Raw genomic sequence first — 21420 nt, 5'->3', positions numbered from 1 at the left:
CCCGCCTCCCATCCCTCAGCCAGCCCCTGGGTGTCCCCAGGCAGGCTCTTCCTCACCGTGGGAATGCTGTAGGATCCTGTTGATGAGCACTGGATATTTGGTGATCCGCTGTGTTACCAGTAGAATGCACTCCTGAACCCCGTGTCGTTTCATCACAGCTGAACGGGTCACTTTCTGTAAGGGAAGGCTAAAGACTAAGGGGACAGAAAGACTAGGAGCCCACGCTCTGAAGCTGGCCCACCCTGGCACCCGCCCCATGTTAGCCTAGGTGAACAGCCTCAGGAAAACGGGGGACGAGAATGTCACAGGTCTGTGGTGATGAGCAAACCGATAAAGACAGGAGAGAAACTAATCCAACATCCTCTTGCCCGGTGAGGGTTGGCTGCTGATCTAGGGGTGAGCTGGGCGTGGTGGTGCACACCTTTAGTGCCAGAGCATGGAAGGCAGAGGCAGGTGGATCTCCTGAGTTTTGAGGCCAGCCTTGTCTACATAGTGAGTCCCATGACAGCCGCGGCTGCATAGAGATCTAAGAGCACAGGCTACCCCGGGGATGGGAGGTTTGGGCGTGCACCATGAGAAGGTGGGGCCTGGGCTTGGAGACGCTCGCTCACCCGGATGAACTGCTGGAAGCGCTTGTCTCGCGCGTACAGCTCCTTATAGAGCTTTAAGGCCTTGGTGTGGCGGCTGCAGAACTCTGAGTAGGTCTTGCGCATCTGCTCCGCGTTGGAACCTGAGAACTTGAAGTCAGGGGAACAGGACTAGATCAGGACTTCCTGCAGAGCTGCACGTCACCCCTCACACACCTCTGGCCTTCTGCTAGACAGCGAGCGTCCTCCTCTCCAGCTCTCCCCCTCCCCCATTCCTTTCCAGCCATCAGAGTTTGTTTGGAGGTAAGAACTGCTCACTCCTCGGCCAGCAAGATGGCTCAGCAAGTAAAAGCACTTGCTACTGTGCCTGACAATCTGAATCCACACACACACACACGCGCACACACACACACACACACACACTCCAGGCATGGTAGCACGCACCTCTAATCTCTGCACTTGAGAAGTAGAGGCAGACAGGTCTCTGTGAACTCAAGGCTAGCCTGGTCTACATAGTGAGTTCCAGGATAGCCAGGGCTACATGGTAAGACTCTTGTCTCAAAGCAAGAAATGTGGGCTGTTCTGTGGTAGCGCACGCCTTTAATCCCAGTACTTGGGAGGCAGAGGCAGGCAGAATCTCTGAATTCGAGGCCAGCCTGATAGCCAGGACAGCCAAGGTTACAGAGAAACCCTCAGAAACAAATCAAAACCAAACCACTAACCAACCTCCTGCCCCGCCCCAAAAAAGAAAAACCAACCAACCAATCAAAAACCAAGAACTGAGCCGGGCGTGGTGGCGCACGCCTTTAATCCCAGCACTCGGGAGGCAGAGGCAGGCAGATCGTTGTGAGTTCGAGGCCAGCCTGGTCTACAAAGTGAGTCCAGGATGGCCAAGGCTACACAGAGAAACCCTGTCTCGAAAAACCAAAAAAAAAAACAAAAACAAAAACAAAAAACAAAAAAACAAGAACTGTTCAGTTCTGGCCTGACTCCTCCTACAAACATCCTCCAGGAGCCCGGCCTTTTCTTACCTGGTTGATGAGCAAGTCACCCAAGCGAAGGATGACAAAGTTTCGGGTGCTGCCTGGACATAGGGCCTGGCGCCTGCGCTCCAGCAGCTGACTGAGGAAGCGTGTGTGGATGTCGCTAAGCTCGTCCACGCAGGGGAACAGGCCCTGCACCACACCTGGCTCCAGCTGCAACTCTTCTAGCATGCCAGTGCGAAAGAGGCGGGTCATGATCTTCAGGGTCCTCACGTGGTGCAGCTCCGTCTGAATCAGCTCTATGGGACACAGGGACATTTGTCCCTGTCAGCTACCTCAGGTACAACACATGGGACCCTAGGTGGGTCTCTTCCAGGTTAATGATTGTATCGCTCGTCACCTTAGATCATGGTCTAGTTTCTTTTTATCTCTATGCCTTGCTCTTTCGAGCATTAAGTGATTTTCTATTTTAGGGCAAGCATCGTGTGTGTTAGGTATGTAGGGTTCCCTGTTCCGGGCACAGTGCTGGGCATGGAAGAAGCAGAATGGAGACCAGGCGAGGCCTTGGGAGCTGCGTGCAGTGGTGCACACCTGTAATCTCAGAATTCAGGACGCTGATGCAAGGGGACTAACAGTTTGGGACCAGCCTGGCCTAAATGGTGAGACTCTTATCTCAGAGAAACAAAATAAAAAAGCCCAAACGGAGCCAGGATTAGTGGTGCATGCCTGTAATACCAGCACTCACGGAGGCAGAGGCAAGCAGATCGATGTAGGTTCGAGGCCAGCCTGATCTACAAAGTGAGTCTAAGACAGCCAAGGCTGTACAGAGAAACCCTGTCTCAAAAAAAAAAAAAAAAAAAAAAAAGGAAAAAACCAAAAAAACCAAGCCAGGTATGGTGGCGTATGCCTTTAATCCCAGCACTCAAGAGGCAGAGGCAGGCGGATCACTGTGAGTTCAAGGCCAGCCTGGTCTACAAAGTGAGTCCAGGAGAGCCAAAGCTACACAGAGAAACCCTGTCTCAAAAAACAAAAAACAAAACACACAAAAAAGGGGGGGCCGCGGGGGCCGGCTGGAGAGATAGCTCAGTGGTTAAGAGCACTGACTACTTTTCCAGAGGTCCTGAGTTCAATTCCCAGCAACCATATGGTGGCTCACAACCATCTATAATGTGATCTAATGTGCACTGTATATATAATAAATAAAACTTTTTAAAAGATTTATTTATTTACTGACTATCTAGACAGTGCTTTGCCTGCATGTACACCTGCAGGCCAGAAGAGGGCATCAGATCATATTGCAATGCGCCATTGGCCTGGTTCAAGGCCTCTGCCTTCTGCTACGTTATCCATCCTGGATCCTCACTGGGGATCCCCTCAGATATCCTGTTGTTGTCCTGGGCCATGGAGATGCAGCTTTGTATCTGTAGGACCATCTATAATGTGATCTAATATGCACTTATATACATAATAAATAAATAAGTCTTAAAAAAATAAAAAATAAAAAAAGCTCAAAAGTTAGGAGCGCAGGCACGACCTGGTGCCCCAGGGACATGGAGGCCAAGGCTAGGATGGAGGTGTCCCGGCAGGTGGGCGGCAGAGGGAAGAGGCAGCTCAACGGGACCTGAGAAGGGAGGACCACGGTGTCCTTGGCTCGCTTACCGTAGATGACATCTTGCTGTTTCATCACATCCTTTTTGTGCTGCTGCAGGAAGCTGCTGTCCACGGCGAGGCTCCATGAGTCCGCCGCAAAGTCCTTCTCATCCATCTCAAAGTCGCTCATCAGTTCACTGTAGATCACTTCCGCACCTGGGCATGGGTGCAGCGGGGACATCAGAGCCCAGGTCTCCTCTCCCTCGCCCCCTCCCTCCCTCCCCCTTCCCACCAGCCATGCCAACACCCTTCTCCCTGAGGCCCAGGGGCTGCTCACCTTCATCAATAAGGGATTCCACGGACTGGGTTCGGTTCCGCATGTTGAGTGAGTCTGTGGACTGGGAGAGGATCCGACGCAGCCCCAGGGGAGACTCATCATTGAAATGTCTGAAGGAAGTGGAGGCCATCTGCATCACCCCCCACTCGGGCAGGAGGTCCCTTCCCAGGTTGGGACCCAAGGTTGGGGCTGCTAGGGGTGGCTACTCTGGCCTGGAACTTATCTTTCACGTTATCTGTCTCTCCGGTTCTGAACTCAGGGGAAGAAATGATTGCTCTCGCCTGCCGGGCTCCCTTCTCCCCAAACAGAAGCTCACCCAGCGATATTGGTGGTGGAAACACTCTTGGCCAAAGACAAGGAAGAGCGGCCACGACGGGACCCTAGGAGGGACTGCCGGAAGCTATCGGAGGGATAGATGGCAGAGCTTGGCCGCTCTCTGGTGGTTGCTGTGAAGGAGGAGACCAAGCAAGAGAAAATGTAATTCCTTGGCCCTTTGGCTTCCCAGGCTCCTCAAATGAATCTGAGGGAAACTCTCTGGCCTGTCCTCAGCTTCTTATGGTCGAAGAGTGTTAGCAAAACCCACGAAGGTAACACCACCGTCCACTTGCTGTGCAACCCTTGTGCATGAATTTCAAGCCTGTTCTTTTATGTTCGTCAAACCCCAGAGAAGCCTATGAGCAAACTGAAGGCCAGGACTGTTGGAGGAGGAGGTCTTTCCTCCCGCTCCCAAGCGAAACGTGAGGCCTGTCTGGGGTGACCCAAGTTGCTGAGAAGGAACTCAGGCACCCTGCTTTTTCTGAACAGACACTTGACTGTTGCCACGGATAGCCCCCAAATGAAGTATAGCTAAGTGGCTATCGTAACAGGATGTGGCAAGGCTCAAGTAACCAGCCGTCCCTGTCCCTGTCCCTCACCCCTATTTGGATGAGCCTGTCTTGATACTAAGGCCAAGAATAAGGCCCATCCCTTATGCCGCCCCCACCCGCGACACTTCCACTTAAAAGGAGCTGTGCCCGGGTATGACCTCATGGGGGCAGCAGAGCCCACCACAGGCTTAGAAGGCTGGTGGTCCAGTGGCTCATGGGAACTTCCCTGTTACTCACTCTTACTTCGAAGAGAAACAGACTGCAAGGCAGTGTTGTTCTTGAGCAGTGCAGCTTTCTGTTGCTGTGAGACACAGAGCAAAAGAGAGAGAGAGACACACACACACAAAAAAAACAAAAAACCAACTGTCACCCAGGGACAATCCAGGATCTGGCAGCTGCAGTTGAGGGCATCGGGGTAGGTGAATTAGTGTTGCAGGCCTATGTTTACAGTAGACCTGTGGCCTAGGGTTGCTGGTCTAGGCTGCCCACGGCAAGGAGAGGGGCCTAGGGTCAGGAATGAATGGAAAGGCCCCCACCCCCACCCCACTCGCACCCGCACCCTCTGCCCGCCCTGCCCTCTCACCTTCTGCTTGACCTTGGTACAGTTGGCCAGGGTGTCTTTACAGCGGTTGTGGATAGTCACATTGCAGGCTGGGAGGGTGGGGTAGAGAGGGTGAAGGGAGGGCTGGGTGGCACAGGAGGGGGACACACCCACATGTAAACACCCAGCTCCACAGGCCATACATTCTGCAGACACTCTCCTAGCTTCCCAGAATTGTTGGCCATCATCACATGCCAATCCCTCCTCTGCCTCCCTCTTCCTTCATGCAAGATGGGGGGGGGGGGCGGCGGTAGGGGGATTGGGAGGATTGGGGGAGATAGGAGGGGGTGTCTGGTGTGCACAAAGGAGAAGGCACCGGATGAGCATGAGGACTCCCAAGACCAGAGGTGGCAGAGAGGGCCAGAATGCCACTCGGTCCCTGAGGAAAAGCTCCCAGCGGCCCCTTCCCATCCCCAGCTTGGCAGTCTTCTGCATCAACTCCATTCAGGCTGCTTTCTCCCTTGTAGGCCTGGGAAGTTCTGTTCCCCACTAAGGCGAACTACAGCTCCCACACTCCATCTGCTTCTCCCCATCCCCCTCCCCACTTCTCCATGAAGTAGGAAAGGAAACAGGAGGAGCTGAGCCTTAGGCTCAGGACCATGGCTGTTCCCTTCCTGATATGCCCTCGGCTCTACAGCTTGCTTGCCCACCTCCCATCCCACCCCACCCCAACACCACAGGAAACTCTGCTAACTCAGAAAGACAATGCCCAGCACCACGCTCACTTCCACAAATACAAGGCGCACAGGGCGGACCCAGAAGGGGCCCCCCTTGACAGAAGCAGGGCTGTGGCAGCAGCGCTCACCCCCGCCCCGCCCCGCCCCCCGGAGCTCCCTTCTCCTACCCCCAACACCTAGTGTCTCTGGATCAAACCTCCGCTTTCCACCTGCGCTCAAAATAGTGCTACCCACCTCCCCAGTTCCCCTGGCAACGAGCTTCCGGATTGAGTATTCTGTCAGGTCTCTAGAGGGATGGAGATTGGGGTCACCGCTTCATCCTTTTTAGGTCTCTATGAAGTGGTAGAGAAGCAGTGAGGCAGGCCTGGCTCTTCCCAAAGTCCCAAGGGGATTTGGAGGCTAGAGCGGGAGTTATGCTGGTCAGCCTAAGGCTCAGAGGAAGGCCTGGGGGTGGGGGTGGGGGTGGCCAGGACGGGGCTGGAGCCCTCTGCACTGGGATCCTAAAGAGGCTGGAAATCCTCCCGTTCAGTACAGGGTCACCCTGGGAGAGGATAAAGGTCAGACATGGGCAACACTAGGAGTTTGGAGTCCTTCCCCCGACCACACTGGTCCCTGCTGCATTTCTTTGCCAGGGATAAAAAGGGAGAAACTCAAAAAAAAAAAAAAAAAAAAGAGAAACTCCCATCTTGTCCTTAAATCAGCAGACTTCAGAGTCTACCCACATGCAAAAGAAATGCGGGGGGGGGGGGCAAGGGGATCCCCAAGTCCAAACTGTCCAGTGGGGCCCAGGAAGACGGGCAGAAGCAGCTGCAAGGCTGGCGGCTGCTTTCCCTCTGGTCCGTAGCTCCTCTCCCACCCTGGGTCACACACACATTCCTGCTCATTCTCCAAACTGTCAGCAGCTGTTCAGGGAGCGAGGGGGACACCCAAGCGAGGGACAGCTGCGAGGGCAGTAATCCCAGCCTCTGTCAACCCACACCCAAGAGGCCAGCTCACACCACATTCCAACAGCCACCACCCCAGTGGGAGGAAGGGTAGCAAGGGACCTGAGCCCAGCTAGGGCCCAGAAAGTAGAGTCCCCCCTCTTTAAGGATCCAGGGAAGAAAGGGCAGAAATAAGGATGAGGGCTGGTGGGAACCAAAGCCAACAACTTACTTGGGCAAATGAGGGCTTCCTTGGCTGTGATGCTCTTGTTGCAGGCATAGCACATAGTCATGCCTGAAACTGAGATGGTGGTAAAGAGGTGGCCGTTGGTGTAGCGGGCATCCTTGGCCTCCTTCATCTTCTCCTTTTCCCGGGTCTGCGGAAAGGTCGAGAGACAGAAGTGAGGCCAGAAGTTCCCTAGGTACCTGGCACCCAGAGAAACGGGCTGAGTGAAAGCAGAGGCATGGAAGAAGTGCCTGCCTAAGGGAGGGGAAATGACACCAATTGCTGGAGCACAGCCTGTCCGGGCATGACCAGGCCCTGCGCAGCCAGTCCCAACGGCTCCCAGGCCTCTGACCTACCTGACCCCGGCGACTGGGCTGCCTCCTGTTGCCACTCATCTCCCTAGCTCTAGATCTGCGCGTCCTCACTCCACCTCCCAGCCTCAGCTCTGCTCCTCGCCCCCGGGGCTGCTGTAAGCTTTCTCTCTGTGCTGGGGGAAGATGCGCAGAGAAGAGGGGAGGACCAGCGAAACAGAGGGTGCCAGCTCACCAGCGCTTTCCAATCTATGGGAGTTAGCTCCTCTCATAACCATGACAACGGGTGTTGGAGCTGCTGTCTTCAAAGCAGTCATGGGGGAGCAGGGATGGGAAAGCAGGAGATCCCCTTATTAGATTGGGGGGCCCAAAAATGTCTCTTCAGTCACCCCCAAGCCAGAGGTCAGCACCCTAAACCTCTAACTCTTCTACTTAACACTCAGTCAAAACCCAAAAGATGCCTTTCTGGCCGTGTGTGTGTGTGTGTGTGTGTGTGTGTGTGTGTGTGTAGGGGGCGGGGGCTCAGGTACCCAAAAATACCCTTGAACTTTGAATCCTCTGGCCTCCACTGCTCAGTGCTGGGATTACAGCGCTCTTCTATTCCTTCTTGCCTGAGATATGCCTTTGCCTTTAAGCTTTCTCCGACTTCCTCCAGCTTCTGCAAGAGTCCTTGACTTCTTTTCTATGCCCTCCCCACCCCCACCCCAAGCTCCTGACTTTTCCAAGAGCCAGAAAAGGTGAAAAGACACCGCCGCTGTCATAGCTCATGCCTGTTATTTCGCTGTCATAGCTCATGCCTGTTATTTCCTGCACTTGGGAGACTAAGACAGGAATATTGCAGCAAGCCTGGGCTATAGAACAATAAAAACAAAAACACAACAACACATACACACACACACACCACTGAAGAAGTGGAAGCAGAGAACTTGGGAGTTCAAGGGTATCTTTGGCTATATAGTGAGTGATATGAGGCCTTATCGCAAAACACCAACACACACACACACACACACACACACACACACACACACACACTCACACACACACAAAGGTTAGGGGTCTCAGCAGTTAAGAGCACTGACTGCTCTTCCAGAGGACCTGGGTTCAATTCCCAGCACCCACCCGACAGCTCACAACTGTCTGCAACTCCAGTTCCAGGGGCTCCGACACCCTCCCACACATACATATATAGAGGCAAAGCCCCGATGCACATTTAAAAAAAAAGGTTAGAAGTGGGCAGACAAGAAAAGCAAAGGCACCTGCTGCCAAGCTTGATGACACCAGTTCAATCCCCAGGCCCCACACAGTGGGAGAGCAGAATTGACACCCACATTCAAACCACAGCATGTACCCAGTAAATTAGAAAGGCCAGGACAGCTGGTACAGCGAGGCACACAGCTTTAATCCCAGCACTTAGGAGGAGAAGCAGGTGGATCTCTGAGTTTGAGGCCAGCCCAGCCTACAAAGCAAATTCCAAGCCAGTAACAGCTTCATAGTGAGAGCCTGTATCTAAATTAACTAGCTAACTAATTTAATTAAAGATGTTAGCAGCCTAGGGCACCATGCAGGTGGCTGAGGCTGAGAACAGGAGCCCCAGGTTGAGGACACTGGGACCCTAGGACAGAGAGTCACAATTCAGTGAAAAACATTCAGCCCAGGCCTGGACAACCACTAACAACACGGGGAGTCAGAGTGGGGGAGGGTGGGGGAAAAGGGGAAGTGTAAAGATGCTGCGTCAACAGTGCAGGGGCCAGAGAGCAAGGGACCACAGCGCCCTCAGTCTTGGGTGTCCAGGACCAAGATCGCCCTGTCTTGGTCCTCCTAAGTTAGGGCAGCCTGAGGATGACAGAGCCCAGTGGCTGGGACGTCATTTGTTTATCATTCGTCTTTGTGCTCCTTGTCCACCTCGGCCACTCACTTTTCCTCTCTCCTCTACTGTATTGTGTGGGTTGTTTGTTTTGTTTGAGTCAGAGTCTCCCTATGCAGCCCTATCTGGCCTTGAACTAAAGGTAGTCCTCCTGCCTCAGCCACCCAAGTACTGGACTTGCTGACAGGCGCCACGAGGCTGGAGCTTCTCTCCGTTTCCTGCCTCCTCTCTCTCTTCTGTCCTGAAGTTATGGTCTTCTCTCCCTGTTCTCAGATCTTGGCTCAGGCACTCTTCCCCCACACCTCTCAGCCTCACATCTACTTCTCCCCTAATGTATGGGCGTCCCTCCCTCCCTCCCTCCCTCCCTCCCCCTGCTGCTAGCTCCTCCTCTCCTAAGAGACACCCCTCCCTTAGACTCTAGTCTCCCATCACTTCAGTGTCCTCCTTCTCCAGTGGCACCTACCTACCTGAATCACTAGAAAAGGCTCCCATTGGTCTACTCTCCAGCTGTCTTAGGGGGAAAAGGACAGCTCTTTAATCGGATGCTCTTAGGCCAAAGTCACCTCAAATTCACCTTGTGGGACTTCAAAGGCCAAGTCTAAATAACTCTCCTCACTACTATGTACTCTTTCCCCTCTCTGACCCCGCCCCCTTCTCTAGGACACCAATCTGAAGTATGACCACTTAAGACAATTTAATTAAAAACAATAAGCAAGCAGCCACGAGACTAGCAGTCAACAAAACAACATGCCTGGCAAGGGCCTCTCCAGAAAGAACAGTTAGGTGTGCAGATATGCTACAAGCTGCCATAGGCTCTTTGCACGTGGCTCTCTGTACTACCTGCCTGGACAATTCCTCTGGGAGTGGCCAAGGGAGAAAGGACTGAGGCCAGAAAAGGGCTCTTCCCTCCTCGGCGGCGCCACTGCCCATCCAGACCCCAGTTGCCCTCTGGTCCTTGCCTTCGACCTGCCAACACTCACCCTCTCTCGGAGCGGGCCCTGCTCTGGGTGGGCAAGCAGAGGGCAGCGGCCACAGCAGCAACAGCACATCCCAGCACGGACACTAGGCAGCAGCGAGCAGCGAGCGGCCCTGGCACTGCCTAGCACTATTGTCCCAGAGATGGCTGTCCTGAGCCCGCCCCAGGGCTCAAGCCGTGGAGAGCAGAAAGACATGGGAACTGCTTACCAGGGGAGGAAAATGGGCTGACTTGATTTATTCTCCCCCCATTTGCCCATAGCAAGCAGAGCGACTCTTTGCCTCCTCCATGGCCCAGCATGTCCACCAGGAAAGGGCCAAGCACAGCTAGGGGTGGTGTCCACACCTAGTAGGCCAGTACTCAAGAAGGCTGAGGTAGAGGGGAGGATGCACTATTCAAAGCCAGCTTGGGCGACTTAGCAAGATTCTCTGTCTCAAAATTCTAAAAAAGGGGTGGGGATGTTGCTTAGGGTTCAAGGATCCAGTAGGCATGAAGCTTGACACGACAGGTTTCAATGCTGGAGCACAGAGGCAAGAAAGACCGGTCACTCCCCAGTCCAAACATCCACCCCAGTGCTCAGAGGCCTTTCTGCTGGACCCAGCTCAGGTGGGACCTCCTGCTTCCTCACAGATCTGAATGAATACTCTTCCTGGCTTACCGTCGTTATCCCAGCTAATGTTACACATTGGGTTAACCAAACGTCAAGGTGAACAGACCTGGGCGTTGTGGCATACATCTGTAACTCCGACGCTTTGGGAGGGGGGGTTGAGGCAGAAGAGTTCAAGGCCAACCTTCAACCTGAGACCCATACCTAGCACAAAGCCTCATGTACAGCAGGCACCCAATGTGTGCTGGGCAATGGAAGCAAAAAAGGAAGAAAAGGGCAGGGTCCCCAGCAGCTGCCCTGCTCGGAGACACCCTTTACTGCCTATGAGAACCTTTCAAACTTCAGTCCCCGTTCCTGTCTTTCCTCTCCCTCCTGCCGGAGCACTCCCAAGCCCAAGTCGCCTACTGCCTCTGACTGAGACCAAGAGGCTTCCCTTGGGAAGTCAGAGCACCAACTCAAAACCTCCTTCCACATTGGAGCCAAATCTTGGCCACTGCTGGGGGATGGAGCCCTAGGACTGAGAGCTGACAAGTTCGCTCCATCCTGTGCTCTAGGCTGAGAAAAACAGTGTTACACATAAAGGTAAACCTAAACTCTGGCTTCCCCAGGCTCCACAGGGTGAGTCAGAGCTGCTCTCCCGGTTCTCACAGCCCTCGTTTCTCCATACCAAGGCCTCTGGGAAAACTGTGTGGTATTCACAACCATCTCTGTCGACAACCGGCCACCGGCTGAGGCATCTTCCTCAAGACTGCCCCCACCCACTCAGAGGACTCTTGAAGGAGCCCCCCTAGGACTAATTGCCTGTGGCTCCGCCCTGGATAGCCAAGACACGGGTCACTGGTTGTGAAGGGGACCGGCTGCTGCTCAGCAGGGAAGTGCTTGCAAACTTGGTTTCAATCCCACCAGGGGAAATCTATGAGACTGAGTGAAGAGAGAAGACTCCTGCTGTGAGTCCCAGAGGAGGGCTTTGGACGGTCTGGACAAGGCCCTGCGCCTTCAGAAGCTCCAGGGAAGGAAACGCAAGGCTGGAAGCTGAGAGAGCGTGGCCAAATGCAGACACCAGAGCCAGAAACAAAAGAGAAACACATCACTGTGCACAAAAAAGGCACTTAGAGAGCCCCTGCTTAAAGAAGGGTGCTAAACCACTGCACAGTGGGACGGGCCAGCATGCTGGTGAAGCAGAAAAGCACTTAAGCCATAGGCAAAAATAAAATCCAGCTAGAGACTCCCAGACCCAGGTACCCTGGACCCCAGCCTGCTCCCCACCCAGCCACACCTGTCGGGCCAGGAGGGAGAAGGCAAGAGGCAGACAGACGGGCATTTGTACAGGCGAACAATGGCAGTGCCAGACTCCCTGCCCTCCTGGCACAAGGCAGGCCAGCTGAGTTGGGAGGGGGTAGCTGCCACCGCCTGCAGCCCTACCCCCACCTCCCCGAGGAGACACAAACAAACCCAGAAGGGTCTAGCCAGCCTTCTCAGCCATTTCTCTACCATGACCAATTCACTCAGTGCACACACATCCTACATCAACAAAGAGGCTCAACTTTAAACGGGAACTACCTCCTTACGGCCACAGGGCACCCCCAGAGCATCTCTGATGGAGAGACACACCCCCAAACACAAGTAACACCCACACATGGGAATCAGAGTCCGATCCTCAGTGGGACAGAGAGCAGGCTCTTCTCCCCCTCTGGTGCCCCTGGGTGTTCCCCAGGCGCTCTTCAACCATCTTGCAGCCCTAGGTGACCCCTCTTAAGTCTTCAGCTTCCTGTGCCCAGTTTTGCTTCCCATGACCCCCTAGAATATTTTTTGGATGACCCCCCCCCGAAACCACAACTTTCTAAAAGACCCCCCAACCCCTCAAGTCTTCCTAACTATCAAGGGTATTTATTTTCCTCCGGGGCTCCCCGAGCCCTGCCCTCCTGGCCCTGCACACAAAGCCAGCCACCTCTCTGGTACTCAGAACAAAGGCAACCCGCTTCTCCTGGCTCCTCACCACACACACACACACGCACACGCAGCAGGGTGTTCAGGAAAACCCGTGGTGCCCTGATCTCCGGCCCCTGCTTTGTTCTGTGGGCCAAGACTGTTAGGGCTCCGGAAAGTGGGGAGGAGAGATAAGGGGGTCTAGAGATGGAAAGAACATCTTTGAGGCTTGAGGAGGTAGGAAGTAGGGCAGAGAGAGCTGAGGGGGTGGAGAAGAAGGAAGCAGCACTGAGGGTACATGGAGAAGGAGCCTGTGCCCGGGGAAGGAGAAAGGCGCAGGTTACACTTGAATTCTTCCTTCAGTGAAGATACCCTAAGAGGAAGGAATGAGGTGGGGGAGGGCAGCAGGCCTTGCCCAGACCTTTCTCTCCCTCATAGGTAGCAGGGAAGACCGTGCTCCTCAAATAATCTCATTTCCAGTGGGCCCCTCCACTTCCCACCACAGTATAAAAAGAAAGGAGACAGCTGGCGCGCTTGGGGAGGGGGGAAGGGGGAGCTCCAGGGTTCGGTTGGCTGTAAACCAACTCCCCCACTTCGGTAACCACAGCTTTCCGGAGGTGTCCCTCCCCTTCCGACCAGCTCCAACTGACAACCTCCCTCCTCCCTGCCCTCTCTGAACCACTCACTGGTCCCTGTCCCAGTCAGATGCCCCAAGCCTTCCTCCATGGCTAGTCAAAGGATAAAAGAGCCAGGCTTCTGGATTTCCAGTTACTGTGTTATGGGGGGGGGGGTGGGGGGCGAGGGGGAAGGAAAGAAAAACAAGGCATGAGATGCCAGGTGTCTGGGCTAGAGAAAGGCCCCTGAGAATGTCTTCATAGGGCCCCCACAGGTCTGGCCTCCAACTCCCCCATGGCTTTCCTTTTTAGGGTGGAACCAAATTTCCGTGCTTTCAAAAAGTCCTCCCTTCCCGCCGCCCGCCCCCCCTCCAAACCCTGGCCCTACTCCAGGGTCTCTGCTCAAACGGTTGAAAAAATAAACAGACTTTGGGAGCTGGGCCTGGCCAGTCGCTAGGGTTGTTGAGAGCCTGTTTGCCATCTCACAGTTCACACTTCAGTCATCTCACCCTGGAGCTAGAGCCCTGCTAGCTTTCCTTCCGGTTAGCAGACACCCATCCCAAAACCCTAACAAAGGCCTTAAACTGAGCTAACCCCTGAGGCTCTCCACCCCAATCGACCTTCTCCCAGTGTTAGCACTAAGATAAAAAGCTAATGCTGGAACCAGGAGGAGGAAGAAGTGTGGCTTGCCAGCCTGAAAAAAAAAAACAACAACAATGTGCTTGGCTGGCTGCAGGAGGGTCACTGCGCTCCCTGGGAGGACAAGGATTAAGATTAAAACCCCTCCCCGCCTTGCCTTATAATGTGGGGGCACCGAGGAACTGGGAGGCGCCGTCAGCCTGAACCAGGTCCCTCCCAGCTTCACTTATTCATCCACAATTCCTCGGCCTCACCACTTCCTGGGAACTGAGGTATGGAAAGTCGTGGCATTTGGGAGTGGGTCTGAATACAAAGACAGGAATAAAGGACACTTGTAAAAAGCGCGCTGGAGAGGTCGTGATGCAGTGTGCGTGCTGATAATTACACAGCCAAGACTCCAGATGACAGGTGAAGGGCCCCCAACCCGAGGCGATAATTGAAATATGGCTGCGGGGACTGGGTCAGCAGAGGTGGCTGGAGAACTAGGAGCCTGGAAGCCAGTGGAATAGATAAGGTTGGAAACAAGTCTGGGTTCCTGGCACCGCGGCGCTCGGGATGAGGGAAGGCATCCCAGCTACACAAAGGCGGCTCGCTTCACCTGAGGGAGTCGGCTTGGCCTGGCGGCGGGAGGGGAAATGGGCTGTCGCTTGCTGTCCTGACCCCAGCCACCCGCCCACCCCAGGCAAGAACTGAATCACAGCTGGAAAGTCCATCCGCAAGAAGAGGAGGAGCTGACTTTTGTCTTGGAGGGGCGGGAAGGTGGGGGAGGGAGCTGGGAAACCACCCCCTCCGGCCCCCTCCACCCGATGGTGGGGACAAAGGGGGAAACGACGGAGCCAGCGCTGGGGAGCACCGCCACGAGCAGCCCGGCGGAACTGGAGCGCAGAAACAGACGCCCAAGAGCGTCGCCCCCCAGGAACCCGACGCGTTCGGCCCCCCTTTTCCCACCCCGTCCCTTACCAGAGCAACTTTCTTCTGAGCGGCCCAAAGCGCTAGGTCCCGCCGAACCGCTGCTGACCCAGCTCCGCTCTCTTTAGATCTCTGCACAGAAGCTGCGCGGGTGCTGGAGACGCGGGTCACGTCGCGGTCCTCCAGCCCCCTCCCCACGCGCCCGCAGCCCCACCCACCCCGTCCAGCCGCTGCGCGCGGACTCGGGCGCCCCAGAGCGGGCGGGGGGAGACGCGGGGCGGAGGCCCCGGAGGTCGGCAGGGCGCCCCGGGTCGCAGAGCCAGCCCACCTTGATCGCCAGCTCCTTGCTCCGGTCGATCCGCGCGCGCGTGAGGGATTCGATCCGAGACATAATCCAGCGGGAGCCGCGGGAGGACGCGGCGGGCCCCGGGCGTCCAGCTCCGGCGGGGGAGGGGTCCGGCCGCACGCGTCGGCCTCGGGGACAGGAAGTCTGAGTCCCCTCGCCCCGGCACCCAGCGCCAGTTCCTCAAACCCTAGTCTCCTCCCCCGCCCGGGCTCAGGAAGGGGGGAGGCGGAGCGGAGGCAGGGCGGGGTACCGGCGCACCGGACGGGACGCCAGGGTTAGTACCACGGCAGCCTGGAGGACAGGGGTCCTTACACAGGTCCAAGGCTTCCTCTTGCTTGCCTTTTCCTTTTAGCGCCTAGGAGCACACGCTTGACTCTTAGCTCGGCTCTCCCTAAGAAAACACTGTCACCGGTTCCGGGTAACTTCACTCTTTAAGGACCCTCAGGTTGGAGGCCGCTGGGGGAACTAGCCATAAGGGCCCATCATCAAGCAGGCTTGAGTACACAGACCTCATTTACAGTGGAGTGGTGCGACAAGAGGAAGGAGGGAAATCCAAAGGGGAACTAGAATCGTCTTCATTAGCAGATTTCACCCTTCCCCAAAAGAGTGAAGAGAAGAGGACTCATTTCCAAAGTCAAGGAATCCAGTGGGGAGGGTTCCTCCGCAAGCCTCCCACCCCTCTGGGCCTTGTGGACCTCGCTCTGACCACCCTTCGCAGCCCCACCTCTTCGGTCATGAAGCTAAGAAGTCTTCACCTTTCCTCAGGCTAGCCGCGGAAATCCTTCCTTGTGTCCTGACACCAGTTCCCTCAGCTACGAGTTAAACCAGACCCAGAAGACCAGAAGCAGCCTGCCCAGGTCAGGAAGCATTTCCAGCTTGCTGAGGAGTGTGTGTGGGTTTTTTCATCTCTCGCTGGACCCTTTGAGTCAACCTGAGTTTTCTGCCCTGGTGGGGAATTCTTTCTCCAGTCTGCTCCGTTTCCACCTTTCAAGGCCTCTGATTGCTCTGTAAAAACCAGAGCACCCTGGGACAAAGCTTTGTAAAAATTTAGGGTCCTGCCTAATCTACTCCCCCCACCCCAAAAAAAGTGTGTGATAAAGATGGAGGGAGCTTCTGGCCTTCTCAGTGACAGGGCAGCGTGGTGCTGGGCTGCAGGGTTTCAGCCCAGCCCAGCGCTCTTGTAGTGCCAATTTTAGCCTCCGTCTCTATTTTGGGTTCCACTGCCTCAACCACAGGCTGTGAGGCTCCTCACCCCTGCACCACTCCTGACCTACCCCCTGCCTAGCAACTCCCTCACCTTCTACACCCATTCCCCTCTTGTGGATCCTAATATAGTAAAGAGAGAAAAAGAAAAACAAACTGTGCCCAGTCTGGGCTAGCTAGATGACGCAGAAAGGACAGTCCCAGGCCAATTCTGGTTCCTCTAAAACTGAGGGAAGGCCATAGGAGCTCCTGTGTACCTGCTGGCTCTGGGATTCTAGACTTGCCTCCCTTGAGTGACCAGCCAAGGCCAAGAAATGACTAACAGCCAGCTAGCATTCAGAATGTTAGCTATGGAGCTTTTAATGCTGGAGGCTCAGAGACCTCAGATGGGCTAGGACCTCACTTTTCTCCAAGGCCTGGGCCAGAAATTGTTGTAAACCAAACTCTTGAGTCACCAGTAAATCTAGGTTTACGCCCAGACTCTTTTGTTGTTGTTGTTTTGTTCGGGGGTGGGCGGGTTGTTTTGTTTTGTTTTGTTTTTTGAGACAAGGTTTGTCTGTATAGCCTTGGCTGTCCTGGACTCACTCTGTAGGCTAGGCTAGCCTCGAATTCACAGAGATCTGCCTGCCTCTGCCTCCCTGAGTGCTGGGATTACAGGCGTGCACCACAGCACCTGGCTTACCACCAGACTCTGTGTGGGACCAGTCAGTACATAAAGTCTATGGAGGAAGATGATCTGACCTCCCATCCTTTTGCTGTGTTTCCTCAACCTTCAGCTTGCTGTCCACCTGACCTGCTCTCACCGCTCCCTAAACCCCTGCCCTGGGGAGGAAAAAAAAAAAAAACAAGCCTTCAGACCCACATGTATTTAATGAGCTATGTCTTCAGCTTGACTCGGTTTCTGTTTTCTATCCTCTGGAACAATGAACATTTTCCTTTCTTCTGGTATCTTCCTTTTTCCCAAACCCTTTTATTCCAACCTTCCTGTAATACTATCCAATGACATCTTTCAGAAATTGCTTGTGTGTGTGTGTGTGTGTATGTGTGTATGCAAAACCTCTGCCAGAATCTAAAAGTAGCCAATGTTTTCATTGGCTCATTTAACTTGGGGAAAAAAAAATGTCGAAAGTACCACTCCCATCGACAGCTAGGGAGGAAGGGTCTGGTTTCCAAAGAGCCACTGGAGGAACCAAGAGCGGCCCTAGCAGCCTAGGCCCAAGCACACACAGTCCGCAAAGCGGCCTTTCTTCTGATGACTTTGAGCCTTGGAGATGCCTCAGGGGTGACTAAGGTAGACATAACTGCAGTGGCTTCCCAGCAAGAGCTGGTGCAGGAAGTCTTTTGGGTTAAGTGAGGGAGGCATAGGCCACTTAACATGAATGCTGCACCTCAAGCAAGCTGAGGGATCTAAGTAACCCAGCCTCCAGGTTATCTTGTCTGTGAAATGGTGATTAATGTACCACCACGGCTTATCTCTGCCAGAGCCATTCCCAGAAGTACACGATGAGCTCCAGGAAAGTGTTTGGCCACCTATTTGATGCCAGTCAAGTGGGGAGGAACAAACTACCTCCTCCTCTCCATCCCTAGCAATGTACAGAAGTGGTACCCAAGCCGGGAACAAGGGAGACCAGGATAGCATGATGTAGGCATACGCATTCAATGAGGGCATAGAGACGGTGGGTGGGGTTTCAAAAGAGAGATACAGAGATGCAGAGACCCTGGTGAAGATAGGCCAGCAAGCAGAACAGTGTACTGACCTCCACTGGCTCTTCTTGTTCCCTGTCCATGCACCAGTCTACCCAGGTTCCCCTTCTTTAAGTTACTCAATCTCCTATCTGGCTGTTAGGCCAAGGGTGAGTAAAAGCAGTGTGACAGTCTGACGGAGCCTGCATCCTGGGGGTGGGGGGAATTCAGACCCTAAGGGCTTCCTGCTTGCTTTGTTTTCTAGCAATCAGATTCCTGGCCCCACCTGTCTCCTCCCAAGTCCAGGGTTTTTAAAATGGTGATTTGCGAAATCATGTCTCCCAACAGCCTCCAGTCCCTAGCAATGGACCTGCTGACAGCTCTACCGTCCCTGTCCCTGCCCACCTGTAGGGAGGGAATCCTGGCCTCCAAGAGAGCCCTGCCTTTGCTCTTGCTGCCTGACTACCAGCTGAGTAGGATAGAGTCTCCTCCAGGCTCCTCTCAGTGACCAGTGATCAGAGGTGACCTCGGGATGGGAACACACCTTCAATCCCAGCACTGCACTCCTGCACTCGGGAGGCAGAGGCAGGCGGAGCTCTGTGATTGCAAGGCCAGCCTGGTCTACAGAGTGAAAGCCCCGGGACACTCAGGGCTACACAGAGAAGAAACCCCCGTCTTGAAAAACCAAAAAAAAAAAAAAAAAAAAAAAAGGAAAGAAAGAAAGTAGAGCCTGTAATACCAGCACTCAGAAGGCTTGAGGCAGATGATGAAGGTCAGCCAGGCTGAGGATCTAAAAGAAGAGGAAAGGAGGGAAGGAAAGAAGAAAGGAAGGGGGCCTTCACAGCACGGTGTGGTGGTACATGCCTGGTTTCCCAACACTTGAGATAGAGGCAGAAGGATCAATAGTTCAGGGTGATGGGGGCTGGAGAGATGGCTCAGTGGTTAAGAGCACTGACAGCTTTTCCAGAGGTCATGAGTTCAATTCCCAGCAACCACACGGTGGCTCACAACCATCTATAGTGTGATCTGATGCCCTCTTCTCATGCAGGTGTACATGGAGGCAGAGCTCTGTATACATCATAATAAATATCTTTTTTTAAAAAAATACAAGAGTTCAGGGTGATCTTCAACTACATAATTTAGGCCAGCCTGGGCTATATGAAACCCTATCTAAGAAATAAATAAAAACCATAACTAGCCAAGGCCACACAGAGAAACCCTTTCTCAAACAAACATTAAAACCACAAAAAGCCGTGTGTGATGCCCCATTCCTACAATGGAGAATCTCAGCACTCCAGAGGCTGACACAGGAGGAAAGTCAACATTGAGACTTCTGCCACCGGGCAGTGGTGACTCACTTAATGCCAGCACTCGGGAGGCAGAGGCAGGCGGGTCGCTGTGAGTTCGAGGCCAGCCTAGTCTACAAAGCGAGTCTAGGACAGCCAAGGCTACACAGAGAAACCCTGTCTCAAACAAAACAAAACAAAAACAGTGAGTCTGAGCTACAGACTGAGGCCTTGTTTCAAAATAACAACAACAACAAATAAAATGGCTCAGAAGAAAGACCGTGGAAAATCCGGGTTGCAGCTAATGCGCTGCCCTGCCTCACCAGAGCCGAGGAGTAAATGACATAGGAGAGAGAGAGGAACATCTTTGCTTCCTGGCCTCAGAAGACACGCGGCCACACACGTGCTGCATAATCACATACCTCTCCAGCTCCCACTCTGCCTGTGGTCTTATTTCAACTCCCTCAGTTGCTGTACCCACCCATAAAATTATGAGTGTAAAAGCACTTTGAAAAACTCTAACACCCTATGAATAAGTGAAAGGCCTTGCTGTAATTATCATTCTTGTGTCCAAAGGGCAAGGTTTCTGTTGCCCACCTCTCAGCTATGGGTGGCCTAAAGTGAAGGAGCCCTGGGCCATTTCTCAGCTCCTAGCTGTTTTTCTCTTCCACTTGTCTGCACCAGCTGTCTGCTAAGCTGAAGGTGGGGGAGGCGGGGCCTCACGGGGCGGGGACAAGGAAAGGCTGATGTACTGGGACACCCCGAGCTTTGAAAGTACATCGTGTGTTCTCAAAAAATGAGGGTCCTGCCGGGAGGTGGTGGCACACGCCTTTAATCCCAGCAGTCAGGAGGCAGGGGCTGGTGGATCGCTGTGAGTTTGAGGCCAGCCTGGTCTACAAAGTGAGCCCAGCCCAGCCAAGGCTACACAGAGAAAACCTGTCTCGAAAAAAAAAAAAAAAAAAAAAAGAGAGAGAGAGAGAGTCCCTGCCCTGAATCTGTTACAGGAGAGTTGGGGAGCGGTGGCCAGCAGGGACAAGGAGGAAGAGACATGTGGAGGAGCATAGCGGGTCTGTGCCTCGGTTTCCCAGGCTGACTCCTACCTTGGCCTTGCCGGTCATGCCCAAGAAGAAGCTGAAGGTCCGTCGCAGCGGGGAGCCTGCCCAGGTCCCAGAGTCCACTTCCAGCTGGCTACTGCTGCAAAGAGACAGGGAAGAGTTGAGGAGAGGGAGCTGAGGGGAAAAACAAACCACGAGGATGGAAATAACTCCCCACCTCGTAGCTCCCCTAGATCTGCATGTTCAGGTTTTCCAGGCCCCTCAATTTATGAAGAAACCCCAGACTCCTCCCTCTTCCTCTCCAGCAGGAGATGGGAGGGCAGGGCCCAGTCCCTCTCAAACTGTTCTCCATCTGAAGTTGCCTCCTGGGGCATTTCTCCCGCTCTCAGAACAAGACCCTCTGCTGTTTGGAAAAAGCCCCTGGGCCTAAAGCCAATAAGAGCCGAATTTCCTGGGATTTCATCAGCCCATCCCATGAGCTAATCCCGGCTGGAGCCAGGAGGTTGTGTCAACTAGAGAATTTTAGGATCACAAATCAGAGCCCGATTCTTAAAGGGGCCATGGTTTGCTCACAGAGACACACTAGTGGGCCGTCGGCCCTAGCCTAATAAAGCTTTGGCCACCCGAGCCAGATAAACAGGTGCCAATTTTGCATGCTTATTTGCATAGTTATTGAAATGTCCAGCATCCACCTCCTTTCTAAGCTCCATTTCAGACCCTGTCCCTCTTCTGAGAATCCCCACAGCCCCAACTAGCTCTCCTTAGAATCACTGTCCATCGGCCAGTCACCCACCATCCAAAGCCACCCATGGTCACGGTCCACCCAGCGGCAGAATGGCCAAGCCCCCCTTCTGTCGCCGACAACAGCCAGCAGATCTTGCTGCCATTCGGCAGCTTCCGTAGGGTTTGGCTACTCTTTCTCTCTCCCTAACTCTTCTCCCATCCCTTCTGGCTACTATACAACAGAACGGAAGTGGATTCTGTGTGCCTCAGGGAGATGGCTATTTGAAGGCCTCTCAGAAGCGTTCTGGGGAACAGTGTTTGAAGAAGCAGAGAGTCTTAAGGATGCAAAAACCATGGCCCACACCCATCACTCCTCCACTTAGGCCTTGGATGGGTTGAGAATCCCCCAAAACTCACCATCTGCTAAGGTCTGTGGCCGAGGACTGGACCGAGCTGCCTGCTAATACACAAGAAAAAGAGAAGTTGTC

At 54.1% G+C, this 21420-nt stretch overlaps 1 protein-coding gene across 2 annotated transcripts in view; it reads right to left on the bottom strand.

The window, feature by feature from the left end:
* Positions 1 to 15479, bottom strand: part of Arhgef2 (Rho/Rac guanine nucleotide exchange factor 2) — a 30285-nt gene extending 14806 nt beyond the window's left edge. The window contains exons 1-10 of one of the 2 annotated variants that reach the window (XM_051157481.1): positions 14965 to 15479; positions 6797 to 6941; positions 4947 to 5014; positions 4601 to 4664; positions 3814 to 3943; positions 3498 to 3607; positions 3230 to 3376; positions 1619 to 1869; positions 612 to 737; positions 57 to 174 (exon numbers count right to left, since the gene is read on the bottom strand). In XM_051157481.1, the coding sequence (XP_051013438.1) occupies positions 57 to 174; positions 612 to 737; positions 1619 to 1869; positions 3230 to 3376; positions 3498 to 3607; positions 3814 to 3943; positions 4601 to 4664; positions 4947 to 5014; positions 6797 to 6941; positions 14965 to 15027 (1222 nt within the window). In that variant the 5' untranslated portion in view covers positions 15028 to 15479. Of the gene's footprint in view, positions 1 to 56; positions 175 to 611; positions 738 to 1618; positions 1870 to 3229; positions 3377 to 3497; positions 3608 to 3813; positions 3944 to 4600; positions 4665 to 4946; positions 5015 to 6796; positions 6942 to 7146; positions 7441 to 14964 lie in introns of those variants that run through there. The other variant, XM_051157482.1, reaches the window with a different exon arrangement.
* Between the last annotated feature and the right edge of the window lie 5941 nt (positions 15480 to 21420).

The sequence above is a fragment of the Acomys russatus genome, chromosome 15 (genome assembly GCF_903995435.1).
Source record: "Acomys russatus chromosome 15, mAcoRus1.1, whole genome shotgun sequence".
NCBI classification, from domain to species: domain Eukaryota; kingdom Metazoa; phylum Chordata; class Mammalia; order Rodentia; family Muridae; genus Acomys; species Acomys russatus.
Note: the sequence above shows the minus strand (reverse complement) of the source record. Positions and strands in the feature narration are given on the sequence as shown.